The following is an 18,535-nucleotide window of genomic DNA, read 5'->3' on the forward strand; positions in this document are numbered from 1 at the left end:
AAACACACACACACACATATATATATATATATATATATATATATATATATATATATATATATATATATATAAAGAAGATTTTGGGTGAACAGAGATGTTGGATATTCACTCTTGCCATGCATTTTTATTTTTTTCTGTTTCTGTTTGCCACTACTCAGAATTTTCAGTGCTGACATTTCAATCGGGAGACACTACTTCTGATCGCCATCACCTCTCCATACATGATCTCAGACCTTCAACCCTAGTTTGTAGGAAACCTTCTTTCTCAAATGCTTGATGTTCCTCATGGTGAATATATATTTTATTCTGAACATAGTTTCACATTTGTCCCTGAACCAGTCTTTAAACCTTCTAGTTTTCTTTTAGCAGGCAAAATGAAGAAAGACAGTACACTCACAGCCTGGATATACATGACAGTTCACTCTTTTCTTTAAACAAGTTTATAAATTTTAACATCAAGTTTAAAGTAATGAAAATAATTTTTATAAAATTTCCAAAATATTTCTAATACCTCTATGGGATCTCTAGTTATTTTCCTTGTTAAAGGATTCATAAGCTCAGCAACAGCCCTTTCTACTTTCTGTTGCTTGAGATATTTTGCTAAAAACTTTTGTGCTCTGGAGTTATTATCAAAAAACAATCGCTTAACAGCAATCTTTCTAAACTCATGCATATTATCGAGGTAATCCCTTATTTTCTCTTTAGCACTCTGCAATTGCGTTTCTTCTTGTTCTGTGAATTTAATGTCCCTCTTCTTCAAGTCCAAATCAAGTAGAAATAAGCATGCCTAAGGTAATGTGATCCAGCAAGACAGTTAATATCCCTCCCAGTTGCTTATGTAGCCGTAAGAATCATGACAGATCCTAGAAGTCACTGTCTTATAATGACATACTGGAAAGATGCCAGTATCACTATCTAACCTCCTGTTTATTTTGAGATCCCAGATAAATGGCAGGTATGTTGTCATCATTAATAACGTTCTTTATTGTCAATGTCAATGGGAGTGACTGGGGTGCTCTAAATATGTGTCTTTAGTGTGAGCAAATTTTGCACCATAACCTGAACAGCCTAAGAACAGGCAGTACTCACTTCTGGGTATGGATTAAACATCATGAAAAGTCATGCCACAATCGGTAAATTACAAGGAGGAGTTAGCCAAAGTATAAAAAAAGTCAAATGCAGGTTCCCCTAAACTCCTTCCATAAAGATGTCATCTTAGTGAAGCACCACCGAGTCTCATAACAGTAATAAGATGCATCGCTAGGCATCCAGACAAAGTCTATCCGTCATGTAGCATTTGCTTGATTCCTCCTCATCGCTAAGGGAGAGCTCCCAGAGAGTGGAAGGTCGAATATGCATTTTGTGCCTCTTCCACAAATTAAGAAGTGCTTATTTCCAAAAGTTTGGAAAACAAGCACTAGCACAAAACAGGGTAAAGATATATTCGACTGAAAACTACAGATGTGCTGTGATGCACTTGTGATAAAATTTGGCAGTACGTGGTCTGTTAGGATTATGCAACGTTTCAGAAAGAAAGATCGTTTTGCCCGGAGTGCTAGAAGAGAAGCAGAAACCAGTTTCAAAAGCAGTTTGCCACAGTGGTGGTAGATATGGTTGAGGGGATGAGTACACATGAAAAATAACAGTGGGAAAAATTTGAATCCAGTAATCTACTGCTGTTCTTCTTTAATAGTTGCAGTTCTCTTCTGGACATACCGCATACTTTTCTTCTTCATGTTGGCGAGTTTGTCAGATTGGTATTTAGCTTGTATGCACATACACTTGGGCATGGCATTCAGTCAGTGCTTATCTGTCCCAGTCTGTCTCTGATTACCACAAGTATGTGTAGAACTACAGCCTAGGCATGTGTAAAAGTGATCGGATATTATTCACAGGTTATGCCCTTAACAGAATCAGATTACAACTGAAGGTTAACACCATCTTATTCTTATATATGTATGTTTTTAACTCAACTGCATTTAAATGCTTTTCAGCAAGGCACTCAGACAGACAAATAAATAGGTGTGCAAAGAACTCAGCATTCTAATGCCTGGTCATTTCTCAAACTCTGTTTACTAATAAAATAAAAGGTTCAGTCCTGTCGCTGAGTAATAAAAACTAATACCAGACAGCTCAGTTATTCAATAAACAAAGCAGAATGTTAATTTTATTTGTTACTAACTGGAATCCTAAAATTGAAAAGAATTTTAATATTTTAAGAGTTATGGTGAGATCAGCCACGGTGCATTTACAGCTTGTTATATAAAGCTTTTGAAGATATGTAGACCTAATTATGGTTCTCAGTTTCTAAGCAAAGTAGTTCTGTAGTCAGATATTGTTCTCTTCCTTGTGTTTGAAGAGTACATTTTGCAGGAGATCAAGTTAAATGCAAATAGCTGGCATATTTGATATCTAGGAGCACCCAAACTGAAATGATTCGTCTGTACTTGCACAATGAAGCTACTTAAATAACAACGCCAACATAGTTTTACATAGCTTAAAGCAAAATTATAAGCCAAGAGATCAGGATACTAAGCACTGGGTGTTGAATATGCATGTACAAACCTATTTAAGGGAGATGCTTCAGGCAGTAACAATCACCTACCAGTTTGCCATGGAATCTTGAGCTGTGTGCTTTGTGTGAATTCTGCGTACCGCAAATCTGCATGGATATTGGCATTTTGGAGAGGGAAACAGTGGAGCTGTGCTAACGATTAAAAAATGAATACTGGTACTCTTGGATATCACAGCAGCATATCTTCGCTTAGTAATAGCACACGTACAAGTCTTGGTTCTGCAGAAAACCTCCTTTCTGCCCACTTTGGACCAGCAATGATCAACTCGAATCTGGCCTTTGGAAATGATGTAACGAGTGGCTATAGGTATACCTCAGTACTGCTGTACTGTCACTTTATCTTACATAGTACTTCTTAGAATAGTAATCAGTAGAATTTAGTACTTTCCACCATTTATGGGGTCTTCAAGTAGTCAAAATGAAAACTCTTAGAAGTATAATTTCTGTAAGGACATTTTGTAGAAACTTGTGACATGTATGTTAATGAAAGTGATTCCTTACATAAAAAGTTCCTCTGTTAATTTATTACTGGTGTATTAGGAATCATGGTAATAGAATAATTAATATTTCTGCCACACAGCTCTAGAGTCTGTGGTTCACTCTTTTTTGCATTATGGATTAAGTTCTATTTCATTTTACTATTTTAGACTAGACATGTTACAGCAGATCGCAAACAGAGTATATGTCTATGAGGAATTTGTCTAGGTAGTATTTGCATATTCTCCTTGAGCATATGTGGATTATCTCCAGGTTCTCCTGTTTCCTTTCACATTGCAAAAACATGCTGGGAGTCTGGCTACTGCGTTTAGCCATACCTTGTAGCTGGATCGTAACTGAAAAGAATGCACACATGACCACTTCACTAACATGGTTAACAAACAAATTAAAAAAAAACTCATCTAAACGGTTTTGTACTTTTGTTCTTGATTGCATGGAAGAAAACATTTGTTACAGAGTGAAAACTAAGACGCGTCTCACACATTCAGATAGACAATGTAGGTCAGTTAAACAGAAAGGAAAGTTGAGCTTGTTTAATAATTGAGTATGTATAGTTTGAAATTAAAACAAAGATGAACCTTTACATTTTATTTATCTTCTGTTGACTAGTTTAGTCCCACTAGGGTAATGGCCCCTTTTCAGTGAAGAACTAAGGAGGTATTTATAATCTTAGAGGCCAGGTCATCAGGGAACTTCCCCTATTCTTTTCAAAAGGTGCAATGGGATCTTTTATATTCACCTGAGATACTGCCCATTCAAGCAAATTGGACCTCAGTGTAACACCTCATTTGAAGGGGCACAGCATCACACCAAACACACTGCAGTAGCAGCAATTCATCTACCTGTTCTGGGGTGGAAACAGAAACTACAGCCATCTGCATTGGAGGCAAGTGTGCTACCTGTTACACCACTGATACTACATTTAACTTTACAAACTTGTTGCATGGCTTTTTTAAAAATAGTCCTGAATACTGCGTTGTCATGGAGAAAGTATCAGCCAACAAAATGCTAGGTTAGTTTACATTAAAAGAATAATTTTGACAGGTACTTTTTTTTTTTTTTTTACTATTTTATTAATTTTTATTTATTTATTTATTGACATTTGATTACCTGGAAAGTCCGACTGGGTAGAAGCCCATTTTCAGCGGAGGCCAGGAGAGAAAAGCTCAAAATTATTACAAAACATTTCAAGAACAATAATTTTACAATTTTCAAAAATATAACAAAAATATTTTAATATGTTCCTTGTTATATTCATTCTGAGGGAAGCGTCAGACTAGCATCAGTTTGTTAAAAGTATAAGAAAAAGAATTAAGGAGTGTAATTTATGTTTGCTTGTTATATTTCCCAGTTTCTATACTCTGTACCTCATGTAAGAAAACTGGAATTCTGGAATATTTGTAATGTTAAATGCATGATTGATAGATTTATTTATGCAAATTTGTTAAAAGGGACAGAGCACTGTTACGCAAAAGACAAATTTCATTCTCAGCCATGGTGAGAGTAGTTTAAAGAACAATGTACAACAATATAATGCAGTTTCATATAGACAATACAATTAAAATGTGTCATGAGTGAAATTAAATGTATCATGAAGACAGTTAATTTGGAATAACTAGGTTAGTTCCAGTTATGTAAAATGTCCATTAGGATCTAGTGGGTATGTACAAATATTAATAGATAACAGTTGTAGAGACTTTTGAGTAAGCTATTGAAGCAAAATACTTGTTTTGCATTTTTGTAAAATGTAGCCGTATTAGTATTTAAACATTTTTGTCTGTGGAAGCCTTTTATTAAATTTAAAATGATTAATAGGTGATAGCAAGCAATTAAGTACACAGAAAAGGCAAGGGGGAAATGGCCTTCTGTTGAATGCAGTGTAAACAGATACAACAAGGAAAAAATGTGCACAGAGGATGGAAAGTGATTATTAAACCAGAAATAATTTTCCAGGCTTCAGCTACAGTGTTCCTTTTTTAAAGATGCTGGTGAAATGGAAGCACATATTGTTAGTACATGATGTATCCCAATGTCCGTCTCTGACTGTAGAAGCCCCTTAACAGTACATGTATACCCTCATGGTTATTATGTTGTTGACCCCTTATCAGGCTATTGTTAGTTTTCTTTCTCAGAGTGTGTTTGCCAGAGAGTTTTGAAATGTACTGAAATTAAGAGTTTAGGATTGCACCAGCAGGAATTAGTCAGTGGTCTGTGACAGGCACTACAAGTTTTACACTGTGGATTAACATTTATATTTCATTTTATCCTTTTAGACTAGACATGTTGCAGCAGATCGCAAACAGAGTACAGCGTGACAGTCTGGCCTGTGAAGATAAACTGATACTGGCAAGGAACGCACTTCAGTCAGTAAGTTAATTTGTATTTGTGGCACACGTGTGTGTGTGTGTGTGTGTGTGTGTGTGTGTGTGTGTGTGTGTGTGTGTGTGTGTTTCAATATGTGTGTGTGTGTGTGAGCATATATTTATATATGATCGAATGTGAATGTGCGTATGTGCATGTATATATGAATATATATATATATATATATATATATATATATATATATATATATGTACATATATACACACACATGCACATGCATATAGCTTTTTGTCAGTGATGCCCCCTCCTTACTCAGTGCCATTAATATCTCCAGATTCCTGTAATGTCCTACTACTGCCACTGTTATCATTTATCCTCTTTACTTCTTCCTAGCTAGTGTGTTGTCTGTTTCATCCCAGATGGGTCTGTCAGCTTCCTCCTGTACAAACCCTTGATGACCAGAACATGTTAAGGTTGAGGGGTGAGGGCTGCAGCAGCTGACCACTGCAGTCTGGAATTGTCATTCCTAAAGGCTGTCTTATCATAGATCCTGTCCTGTAGGTTGGCATGAAGACAGTGGCTTTTGGCATATTTATAAGATCTTATGTACATGCTTGCTTGCCCCCCCACCTTTATAGCTGTCTTGAACTCTGTCCAGCCATTTATCCACTTTATTTTATGTGCTTAAATCGTAGCACTTTGCAAGCAGGTTAAAGTACCGCGGACTAAATTAAGATAAGTATAAGAAAATGTACAAATAGCCAGTTATTTATTTTCATACTTACTTATTTCTCTTTAATAAATGGGTAGGTCAGCTGATCCAAGGAATATTCTTAGCCATGATGTGAGACAAGCAAGCAACAACACTGATTTAACATGATTAATTTCAGAACACTATAAATAGCACATCCTTGTAAATAAACATTTTTAGCAGTTGTATTAAGCACATTTGTAGTTCATGAACAAATGTATAACACACATATTACATTATTACTAAGTAAATAATGCAGCATGTACGTACTGTACCTCTGTTAAATTACAATGCTGAAACATGCAATCCACAGTGATACCAGTAGGTGGCGAATTAAGAATGGAGTTACTTATTCCATTATGAATTAGAAATGTAGTTTCCATTAAAGTCAGCTGTAACTGTTAAATGTGGTAACACAATTCATGTAAAAAGTTCTTATGAAACAAATGAACATTTTTCTATGTGGGTATTTAGGTACACTTCTGAAACTAATGAAGTACAAATTCTACAAGGGAGGGAGCTAAAATCCTCCAGATAATTTCAGAAATGTTTTGGGAATCATTAGCAGGCCCCTGTCTAGCTTGATGAAGAAGGCAAGCCAGGCAGTAGGGGCTTCACATGAAGGTCAAGATATGTTAACAGTAATCTTCTACATGCCAACCTGTAGGCTACCATTATTAGTCCAGATTCTGTATCGGATTTGTAATATAATCCCAAAAAGTACAATCTGGTAGTTGGTGCAAAGGTTAAGGATTTGCGCTATATGTAGTTCCTGTGGTACAGGGTTTAATTCTCTCAGCCCTCATTTGTTTACAGTTTGGCCTTGAGCAGGTGAGGTCACTTAATCAGACAGCACTTAGGGGCGAGTTTGAATAGTCCTGGGCTCCTCAATGGTCCTCTGGACTACAAGCCAAGTATTAACGTATGACTCATTTAATAGTAGCTTACAAAACCAAATACTTACTTATTAGGGAAGCTAAGTAACTTATCACTGTCAATATACTCTGCAAAAACTGAAGTACTCTCTACTAATTTATTGCCCTGTTTTCCTTTTAAAACTCATTAACACTCCAAAAGACAACAATTAAAATCTTGAGATTTGCTCACTTGTATAACATCACTGAGCATCACTGTGCAACAATAAAGAAGATCAACTGGCTACCAGTTATTGCAAAATGTGCTGAAAAATGACCACAGGTGGCAAGACAAATCCAAGGAACAAGATATAATCCACAGAGACAAGTTTTAATTCATAAAAACTAGTGGTGTAAGCGCTTTCATCTTGCTTCTATGAGCAAGACTTCATCAATCAGAACTAATGCAAAATGCAACTATTTAAAGTGTCACATGCTCAACGTCAATTAGCATCTAAAAGCAAATGTTACAGATATTTAAAAACATTTCAATATAAATACAAATACTAAATGAATACACATGAATAAATAAGCACGAATAAAACTGACCAAGAATGAACATATGGCCTGATTTTAAGAAAATAGTATAAAAAACTTTGTTTAAAAACTGTACTGAATAATTACTTGATGTGCAAAATGAGCAATTTATTTAAAAGAACTACCCTTCACCCTTAAGCTAGAACTGTGCAAATTATTATGGCAAATAAAATTGAATGCCTACAACGCACCAGGGCTAAATGATTTATGTTCCTTGTCTTGTGTTTTAAAACTGAAGAGTTTGCAGAGGTAATTGATCATTTCTTCTGTACATTTGCTGTTTGTTTACATCACTGGACCTTAGTAGAAATACTTTTGTATTTTTGTATTATATTAATTAACTGACAGGCTCGGTAATAGTGGATGTATAATTTTATCAGTTGGTAGTTCTTTTAAATGAATTGCTCATTTTACACATCAAGTAATTATTTAGTACAGTTTTTAAACAAAGTTTTTTATAATATTTTCTTAAAATCAGGCCATCCTCATTATGTATGTTCATTCTTGGTCAGTTTTATTCGTGCTTATTTATTCATGTTTATTCATTTAGTATTTGTATTTATGTTGAAATGTTTTTAAATATCTGTAACATTTGCCTTTAGATGCTAATTGATGTTTAGCATGTGACACTTTAAATAGCTGCATTTTGCATTAGTTCTGATTGTCTGATGAAGTCTTGCTCATAGAAGCAAGTCGAAAGCGCTTACACCACTTGTTTTTATGAATTAAAACTTGTCTCTGTGGATTATATCCTGTTCCTTGGATTTGTCTTGCCACCTGTGATCATTTTTCAGCACTTTTTGCAGTTATTTTTTACAAGTTTGTTAGTGGGCTACCAGTTATTGCCAGAGCAGCATTCCTGTTAGCCATGTTAGCCTTCTGACTAATAAATGACAGCTACTGACCTCCATTAGCTTTACAGGCTTCCATATCCCCTACCACTGGCAGAAAAGTCATTCTCAAACTTTGCTCTAGCATTCTGGGACAAAGTGTCTGAAACATTTAGGAATACAAACACACTTGTCAAATTCAGAAAACTGCTTAAAAAGGCCTTTATGGAAGGAAATAACCATGCATAGTGTGTATAGTAAGGCCTGGATGAATAACATTGGTTACACAGTACACTTGGTAGTAATGTTTGCTTTTAACTTCTCTTAAAGGATAACAGATGCCATGTAAATATACAGAGGGATACAAACAAGGGCTCAGTATAATGCACATATCACTTAGTAATCCGATGCTTATAGTCAGCATAAAACGACATTTCTAATTTACCTATTGTACTATAGTATTTAAAGTGGATTGAGAACTTCCGTACTTACTATAATGTGTTTCATTTATATCTTGTTCCTTTGCTTATTACATCTGTATATGATTGTTATAATGTTTGAGCAGCGAAGTCCCAGATGGTGCTTGGAAAAGGTCATTGGGGCAATGCACCTCAGCAGTTAACAAATGTAACCAAATAAATAAAATAAACTAACAGTCTAGCTGTGGACTTCCAGACTCAAATAAGGTAGGCAGGAGTCACATCTACAAGCCCAAGGAAATAGGTATTACATTAATGTCAAAGACCCATAGACTCCAAGAGGAACTGAACCCACAGCACTAAACCTATTCTTGTCCTTCCAAAGTATAGAATAGATTAACAGAATGAAATCCATACCTAATAATATTGTAAAGCATAAAATAACATACAGAATTATTGCACAAATTGTTTGGAAACATTACTTTGCATTCTTTTATTTGTAGGGGTTTTAGTGAAGATTTGTATAGGCAGCAGTCACTGTAAAACAAACACATAAAACCCTTTCTGGGTCTTTACTGTTACGTCAGCATTACCTGTAACTGTCATTTCTACTTCTTCACCATAATCCATATAAGAGGACAGTGATGGAGGATATCACTACAAACAGTGACACTAGCATGATAAAATGCCATTGTAAAATTCAAGTAAAGTTTCTCACTGACCAGGCTGGACTTTTGTGTTAGTTGATTTATTTATTTATTTATATATATATATATTTTTTTTAGAAAAAAAAATCCGTAAAGTAATATACATTCAAAAGAAGGTTCTTTAGGGCAGTCCAAGTGAATGAAACAGTTTGTGTTATTTCAGTGAAAGTAACTGTCATTGGAACCATACCTCTCAACTGTCCAGATTTGCGAAGAATGTCCAGAGTTTTGTGTCATATGTTTGGCCTGTTCCTCATAAAATTTGTGTTTTTTCATCAAATCATTGAAGACTGAAGTCACTAAATAATGACAGACATTTGAGATTCATATCTCATATCCATCAGAAAATGCATGCTAACACAACACCGTTTTATTCTATCAACTTTCTAAATTTATAAGAGCAATACTTAAAATTTGTCCCTATTTATTTATGGCTTTTTACAGATTTCTTCTACCAAGAGGTTGAGAGGTATAATTGGAACACATATCATTGACACAAACACATTAACATCTGATCTGTTGTACTAAGTAAAATAAAAAGAAACAATATTTTTGTAGGTGGACTCCCGCACCCCTTCCCCCATACACACACACATCTGTACATATATTAATTCTGATGTTTGCAGAATAATATGGGTAAGGAGGAACCTCCTAACCTACCCAGCGCTGCCATCTGGCTGTAAATGCAAAAGGTATAAAACACTTCCCACATCATAAGCAGAAGCTTTAATCAAATCCACCCATACTAGATGATTCATAGGTTCATAGATTAGTACTAAGCTAACTGCCATTGACAGCCATTTTAAGCCTTATCCCTTGTGAGACTCAAACCCTACACCTTATGTTTGTAAGGCAAACACCTTAACCATTAGGCCACCCTCCTGGTAAATGTGCAACAAATTATATGACACGCTATTACTTCAGTACATCATTGTACCGTTTTCTTCCTTTTTCATCCATTGTCACTCAGTTTTCAGATTATGTGTATGACTTATATAAGGAGCAATAATTGTATGCTTTCATTTAATTCTAGGATGCCAAGAGATTAGAATCCGGACTGCAGTTCCAAAATGAACCTGAGATTGCAGCGTACCTGCTGGAATGTGAGAACCTTCTTCGGCAGCAGGTCATTGATGTCCAGGTGCTTCACAATGAAAAGTACTACCAGGCCGATCAGCTGGTGCAGAGGTGAGGTGTAATTCTCAGACGGTCATCAATTACAGGATGTGCAGCTGCTGTCTGTTCATAGTAATTAATGAAAAAAAAAAAGGTGCAAATGTAATTTGTGTAGGAAAAGTTTCTGGAAAGAAAGGATTTGCAAATCACTCCAAGCTGCTTCTTAAATATTTTTTTAACATATTAAGTATTGTCATGCCTGAATACGAGACATTTTACAAAACAAAGACAAAACCAGGAACAAAGTATTAAAAGTTGATAGATCCAAACTCACCACAGTAGAAAATCTTAATAAAGGTAAAATTATTTTATGTTAAACATTAATACTAAGTTATCTGTGTTACTTTAACCTTAGAATACGTCTGATGCACTGCAGTATCGACTTTTAGGTTTCCAGCTGATGTTGTTGTATGTCAGAAAAACATTTCTGCTGGTACTCATTTTATGCTGGAGGTTCCTGTGTTTATATTCTCAAATGTTTTTGTTTGTTTTACTACTGAACTGAGACATTTGGCATTTGTTAAATGTTCTTTAATGCCCATGCCCCCCAACTTGAGTTTATGCTGCTTAAACTACATACTCCCCCACTGATAGATTTCTTTCCTACCCACTTACTTGCAGTCTCCACATAACACAGCAATGTAGATTCTCCTCCATCTGGCTAAGAGGAAAAACCTCATTGTTTGGTAAGAACTGAGGGTCTGTGTGGTGAGTAACTGGACATCAAGTACATTATTGATTACCTTCATAATAGACCAAAATCACTTTGACATGCAATGTCCTCAGTGTGGGTCATGTCCATATGTGGTCTTATACGCAGGCAGTCTTTGCATTATATCAACATATGCTTCCTGTCCAGAGCCAGTCACCTGAGGCCCCTACTTACCTAGAAATGACAGTGGCGTATTGCAGGTAAGTACCTTATCCATGCATCATCAAGCCAGTTCTAAGATGAATGACTTTGAGATTACAAAAATCATTTGTCTATTTATTTATGTATTCTTACTGTGATCAGGTGAATATGCTAATATACATGAAAAATTTTAGCTGCAACTTGAAAACAAAGCAAATAAATAACTAAACATCGCAATTAGATGAGTTGTACATGCATATATTACATATCTGCATCTTATTTTTAGTAAAAACACCCAAACCAGGTGATGTTACTACTCCTTTGTTAATTGTCTAGGGACTTTTGTCTTATTGCTATATCATGGTTAAGAGGATTAAGGAAAATTGCCACAGCTAGATTTGCATGTGTATACAGTTTTGAACATGCTAGAGAAAGATTTGAGATATTTTCCCTAACTAAACATAGTCTGACTTGGAGTTCTGCACCATAGGCTTAAGAACTTGGAAAAACTGTATTTGCAGTAACTAGCTGACATCAGACATTGAGAATTTAAGAGAAGAATCTTTAACAGTAAAGGCCTTGAGGGATGAGTAAAGTTGAGTGTGTGAGCTTTGGTGGTTCAAAATTTAAATCTGAAGCATTTATACAGTATGGAGTATGTATAGTATGTACCCCATAAATTAACTAGGAGTATGTGGGGTTTTGTGAGAGTGATGCTCTGATGTAGAAGACAGTGGCGAATAATACAACCAATAATACCGATCACTGGTTAAAGGTTAGTGTTAGCAGATGGCACTGAGGCAGAAATACGTAGCCTGTATTCTGCCTGGTTAGTAGCAGGTATTCTGACTGACAGGTAAAGACACCTTATAATTTTCTTTCAATACCAGTCCTGTATACTTCAGTCATATTGATAATGGTGAGTCACTGTTTACCTTTTGGAATTCATGGTAGCCACATTAAAATGTATTTACAGCACAAAGACTGCACCAAACACACTCTCCAGCAAGAAGACTACTGGCCTCTTTAATTACTTCCAAAATAAGAAACATTATCATGATCTGCTTTAAGAATTTCAAATAAACATGAGTGTATCAGTTAATATTATGTCTGGAAAAAATACATTACAGAGTGTAGATGTTTTCTCCTGGTTACTGCAATTCAGCTATCCTTCCTCAACCCTTTTTCCCATTTTGTACGTGGAGTCGGGTTGTCACTTCTGCAGTGATAATCATCTCAAGCCAAGGTTTACACTACCGAGTGGCTAGCCCTGCAGTGGTAGTTCATTCGCACCACTCACTCGTGCACACACCCTCACCTATGGCCAATTTAGAGCATCCAATCCACCTAGTGCATGTCTTTGGAATGTGGGAGGAAACCCATGTGACTGCAGGGAGAACATGCAGACTCCGCACAGGAGGTACCCCAGCCAAGAATCGAACCAGAGAATCTCTTGCTGTGAGGTGACAACACTAACTGTTGCACTACCACGGTTACCCTGGTTATTGCAATTGCTTTACTTTAATGCTTTGGAGTAATTACAAGTAATCTTTACCACCGTGGTTTAGCTGAACTAGCTGCATACAGAACTGACAGGAAAATAAGACATTATGAGCACAACTGTAGACAAGGAAGTTTACTTTCCTGACCTGTTTTATTCTATGTGTGCATGAAGGCACGTATACACGTGTGGAAGAAACATGCCCATCTAACAGCAGTAAGAAAAGAAGAAATTGAGTAAGAAATCATTTGAAGTGATATAAGCTTTGATTGTTAATTAAAATAATTTACAACAGGTGAGGTCCTCTTGGCTAATTTGATTGTAATGTTAGCTAAGATGATTACATTATCCATTCTCAGTAAAAAATGTTTGGCCTGCTTCTGCATGCATTACTTCAGGTGATTGTTTGGATATGTTGCCTTCTGTGCCATTCCTTGATGGTGCACATATTGCTGACAGTCAGGCAAGCATCAGATGTTTGAACTTTTTCATGTTCCTTCACAGTGTAGTTGATGTTTAACAGAAGGTGGCACGTCTGTTGTTTTATTGCTAGTTTTTGGTATCCTGTAGTCGTACGTACCCAATAAATGAAGCCAGGTTTATAGCGTGACTTGGATATTGTTTCTTTCGCAGTCCTTATAGTTTTATATGGCTGGATGTTGGCACTGTGTGCTGTAGAGGACACGTGATCAGCTTGTTGCCGTTTATCACCAGGGAACACAACGGTGTCAGCTGTTTCAAGATACTTTGCAAAATAACAGCAGTTGTTTTTCCCTTGGATCTCCTTTATTGTCATTTTCTGTGGCCATGCAAAATAAATATTGTTTATGGAGCTCCAGTACCAATGCAGTCTCAACCTGCACAACTCTGACTTCTGCCTCCTCCCAACTGCCTCACCCCATCATCTCTTGCAGTAACCTATTTGCTCTCCATTTGCTAAGGTTAAACTGTTTTTTTTTTTTTTTTTTTAACGGCAGTTGTCCCTGCACATGTTTAGTGACATAAGGCTGTCTGAACTTGAAGTAAATGTTCTGAAATATTCAATTAAAATAGAAATATTAATTTATAAAGAACATTAAAATTTGCCAGTAGTGACACTAGAAAAAGAGATGCCATTTGTGATATGACTTCCTTGGTGTATTTGTGTGTGTGTGTCTGTGTGTATGTTGCCGCCAGTCTTTAACTGTTTTATTGTAGACATTTTGTATGGCAAGGCAGTAGTGGGTGCTTCTGATGCTGTGAATGTGGGTAATGATGTTCAGCTGGTCTGCAGCTTGCTGTGTGGTGATCATGGTGCATTTCAGTCTACACAAGGATCATTGCTGTGCTGTCATTATTAGCAATGAGTTGTGTCACGTGCTAGCCAGGGAAGGGGACTGCAGCTGTATAATTGCTTTCTTTAGTGACAGGTTGAAGGAAACCATAGGCTTACTGATCCCTGGACTATTACATTGTGACATAGTTCAGGTTAGATCACTAAGTACACGATAAGAAGGCTGTGCTGTTGTACAGGTATAGTAATGTATGGGCTACATCTTTGTGTGTGTGTGTGTGTGTGTGTGTGTGTGTGTGCGTGTGCGTGTGCGTGTGCCTGCTGTCTCCAGCCTTTTTGTGAGGAGATCTGAAAGTAGTGAAAGATGGAATAACAAACAGTTTAAGGTAATACTGTTGGTTTTTCATGCCATTTTTCAAACAAAATCATTGCATTCTTTCATAAAATAGATATATAGGTAAATATTATCTCCAGAGGAATTCAAAATGGCACCAAATGCATTAATGTTGATATATTGGTAGGGAAGTAGCAGTGCTGAGAATACAGTGGAACATGCTGGAAACTGGAACCCAGGCCTGGATGATGTATGCACTAACCAAAGCCAACATTATAAAAAATATACAGATCAGGCCATTACACTTAACTGCAAGAATCATAACAGAATGTTAACTTGTAGGTAATTTGTTACAACATTTCAGTGGTGAATAACATGCATTGTTCTGCTACTTTTTATACATGAAAATTATTTTCTAAGGGTGTAATACAGTTTATTAGCATGACTACTCATTTATGACACTGCTTTTATTGATTAAATAAACGTGAAGAGAAGACTCAATAACAGACTGCTTCCACAATAAATATGTTTAGCGCTTTCATTCGCTTTAATAACACGAATTTCTTCAGAACTCTAACAGCACATCCACAGACATTCTTCATTTAAATACATTTAAAATAAATAAATACATAATTAATTAATTGATAAAGCCATAATTAGCAATTACAGAATTTTAAACCAAGGTACCCTCTATAAAATGCACTCTAATAGTGTTGTTTGTCTTTTAAAAGGCATTTAACATTCAGAGTGTCATTTACACCAGGAAATACTTCTGCATTTAAGAATACCTGCCATCTAAGTTCTTTAATTTCCAAGGCAGTATTGAAATTATCAACAAACGGTGTCAAATTTATAAAATCAAGTACAAAAAAGACACATTTTTTAAAATCAGAACATTCTAAAGCATGCTTGGCTAAGGCGTTGTTGATATCCTTGTTTCTGATGGCTAGGCAATGTTCATATATTCTTTTATATAAAGCCCTAATGGTTTTGCCTACATAGAAATTGTGACAAGTGGTGCATGTAGCTAAATACACTCTGCCCTAACTCTTGCAATTAAATCTACAATTACTAGTGATCAATTTTTGAATGTGAGATAAATGAATACTTTTGGAAGAATCAGTGTATCTACATTGTTTACAATTATGGCAGGGGTATGTGCCGACAGCTCCTTTAAGGCTAGAAGACACTGTATGATGTTCCCCTATCTCTAATATAGATTTAACACTGGCTACTTTTTTATAAATAAATGTTGGGTTATCACCAACTATTTGAGCTAAGTCCCTATTGCCAATAATAACATTCCAGTTGTTACAAATTGTCTTCCTAAAGTCCTCAGAGCCCACACAAATGGGGATAGCAAAGGCACAGTCCATTTTAGTATTCTCCCCTTGATTTTTAGCTTTGTGGGTAAAGCCACTGACTAAAATTGGTTGAAACTGGTCCGCTCTATGATTAAGTATCTCAACTTTTATTTAATCAATTTGTCCAAAGGATACCTTCGATGTGAAAACATGGACAAAAGTTTATCAAATTCCTTGATGCAAGTAATGTCATCAGAAATGAGTCTGCTTAAACGAATTAATTGACCATGTTGTACCAAATTAAATTTCATAAATGAAGGATGCTTACTACCAAAATGAAGAAAATTATTTGCGTATGTATCCTTCCTATAAATGGTACTGGTAAACTTCCCATTTTTGGTATTCATACAGATATTCAGATCCAAAAAGTGCACATTGGTTCCAAAAACACCCATTTCAAAATTCAGCCCACATGCGTGGCTATTGATCTCACATAAAAAGCTGTTCAGCTCATCACTTGTTCCATTCCAAATAAAAAACAAATCATCTGTGTAATGTTTATACATAGTGATGTGTTTAAATCCATGAAGTTTAGTTAGCACGGACAGTTCCCACCAACTTAGAAACAGGTTTGCAAACGCTGGTGCAACCTTTGCACCTATGGCAGCCCCACATAACTGATGGTAAATAATCCCATCAAAAAGGAAAAAATAATTTTTTAACACTAGATCCAAAAACACACAAATGGACTGTACAGATACATCACCCATTTTGGTATGGTTTGTCAAGGTTTTTAACAAATTCTATGCCTATGGTCTGGTCTATGAATGTATATAAAGATGTTATATCCACTGTTACCAAAAAAGTTTCAGTACCCTGAAAAATATAGTTCTTTAAAAGATCTAAAAATTGTCAAGAATCTTTATTAAAGTATGGGGTATTAGTGACCAAAGGATTTAACAAAGAATCCAAATAATGTGAAATGGTCTCTGTTTTCCCTTTTTTGGCCAAAACTATAGGTCGGAAAGGTGGATTTGTAGAATCTTTATGGATTTTAGGTATGCCAAATAGCATACCTAAAACTGGTTCCTCGGTTAAAAGAAATTCAAAGGTACCTAAAGTAATGTAACTGTTGTTCAATAATTCCAATAAAGTGTTGTCAATATGTTTAAAATTTCTCCTAAGTCTTTACTAAACGGTTGGTAATTCTTCCTGTCATCCAATAAACTTTTCATACAAGTTTTATATTCTGATGTTTTCATAATGACCAGTCCATTGCCTTTATCAGCTTTCATGTATCTATACTGCTGATTACGTCTAAGTTCTTTCAAACTAGTTAACTCCCTCAAATCAAAATGGACTCTTCTACCATCATTTCTGTTACAAATGTTTCTAAAATCTTTTTCACACAATTCACTGAACATATTTAAAGTAGGCGTCAACCTAGGATTAATATCACTACATTCATTATTAGATGCAATTTCAATACCATCTAGGGCAAATTTCAAATTAAGTTTCCTGGTATAAAGTTTAAAATCTAATATTATCTCAACCAAAGGGGCTTTTACAGGGGGAACATAGGAAAAACCTTTTTCTAAAACTTTTGTTGAGCGTCAGTAAAAGATAAATCGCTAAGGTTATAGATAGCGCATGAAGGAACTATCTCTTGCATTGCTTCCCCTTTCTTCTGTTCCCTACTGTCCTTTTCACTCCAGGTTTGTTCATATTTCTGGAACCTTTGGATGTCTCTGCCTGAAAAGAATCTCTAGACAAACTCTGATTCGTGTTAACATCGCCGTTTTGGTTACTACTACCTTCACTTGGCTCATTACTCAAAGCTTCACTTCCATCATTGTTATTAACATTACAATAATCACCAGCTGTTTGATTTGAAATGCAATGTACACTACTTCTGTCATTAACATTAGCATTTCTAACATTTGAATTGTTAGTATTGTTGTTAGATACATTCTTAATATTTTTTGCATCTTTGGGATTTAAAATATAAGCTGAATTGTAAGCATAGGATGAAAAATCACGAGCAAGCTTGTTTCTCTTTCTAGTAACAAGACTAGCAGCATGTCTTTGCAATTTGACTTGAACAACCTCATACAATCCGTTAAAGCTGCCAAAATTAACATTGTTCAAAACGCTGTTATTCAATTCGGTAACTTGTTTCAATACATCAGTTTTAGCAATATTAAACTTAATTAAAAGTCTCAGGGGCTTCAATGCCAGTGCCAAACAAATTCTGAAAAAATAGAGTCAGTCTCAGGGATCCCATTAGGAAAACGATAACAACGTAGACCAAACGGTACTTGTTTGTCGTCAATACAAGTTTCTAAATAAAAGATATCATACTCTAGTAACTGCAGTTTACATAACTTTTTCTCAAGCTGGAAAATACATGACTTACAGTTGGAAACCGTACTGTCCAAACTGTCTGGTTCACTTGGTGGATCTTGTAAATCAGCAAAACGTGATGTTTTAGCCAAAGGATTGACCGCATTATCACTTAACAAGTTGAAAAAAATCGCCTTC

At 35.7% G+C, this 18,535-nt stretch overlaps 1 protein-coding gene across 4 annotated transcripts in view; it reads left to right on the forward strand.

The window, feature by feature from the left end:
- Positions 1 to 18,535, forward strand: part of DST (dystonin) — a 4,096,730-nt gene that overhangs the window by 2,310,733 nt on the left and 1,767,462 nt on the right. For 3 of the 4 annotated variants that reach the window (XM_044063350.1, XM_044063347.1, XM_044063348.1), the window contains 2 exons: positions 5,347 to 5,440; positions 10,587 to 10,741. In XM_044063350.1, coding sequence (XP_043919285.1) covers positions 5,347 to 5,440; positions 10,587 to 10,741 — 249 coding nt within the window. Of the gene's footprint in view, positions 1 to 2,286; positions 2,883 to 5,346; positions 5,441 to 10,586; positions 10,742 to 18,535 lie in introns of those variants that run through there. The other variant, XM_044063349.1, reaches the window with a different exon arrangement.

Source organism: Protopterus annectens, chromosome 2.part1 (assembly GCF_019279795.1).
Source record: "Protopterus annectens isolate FY-2018-M chromosome 2.part1, PAN1.0, whole genome shotgun sequence".
NCBI classification, from domain to species: Eukaryota; Metazoa; Chordata; order Ceratodontiformes; family Protopteridae; genus Protopterus; species Protopterus annectens.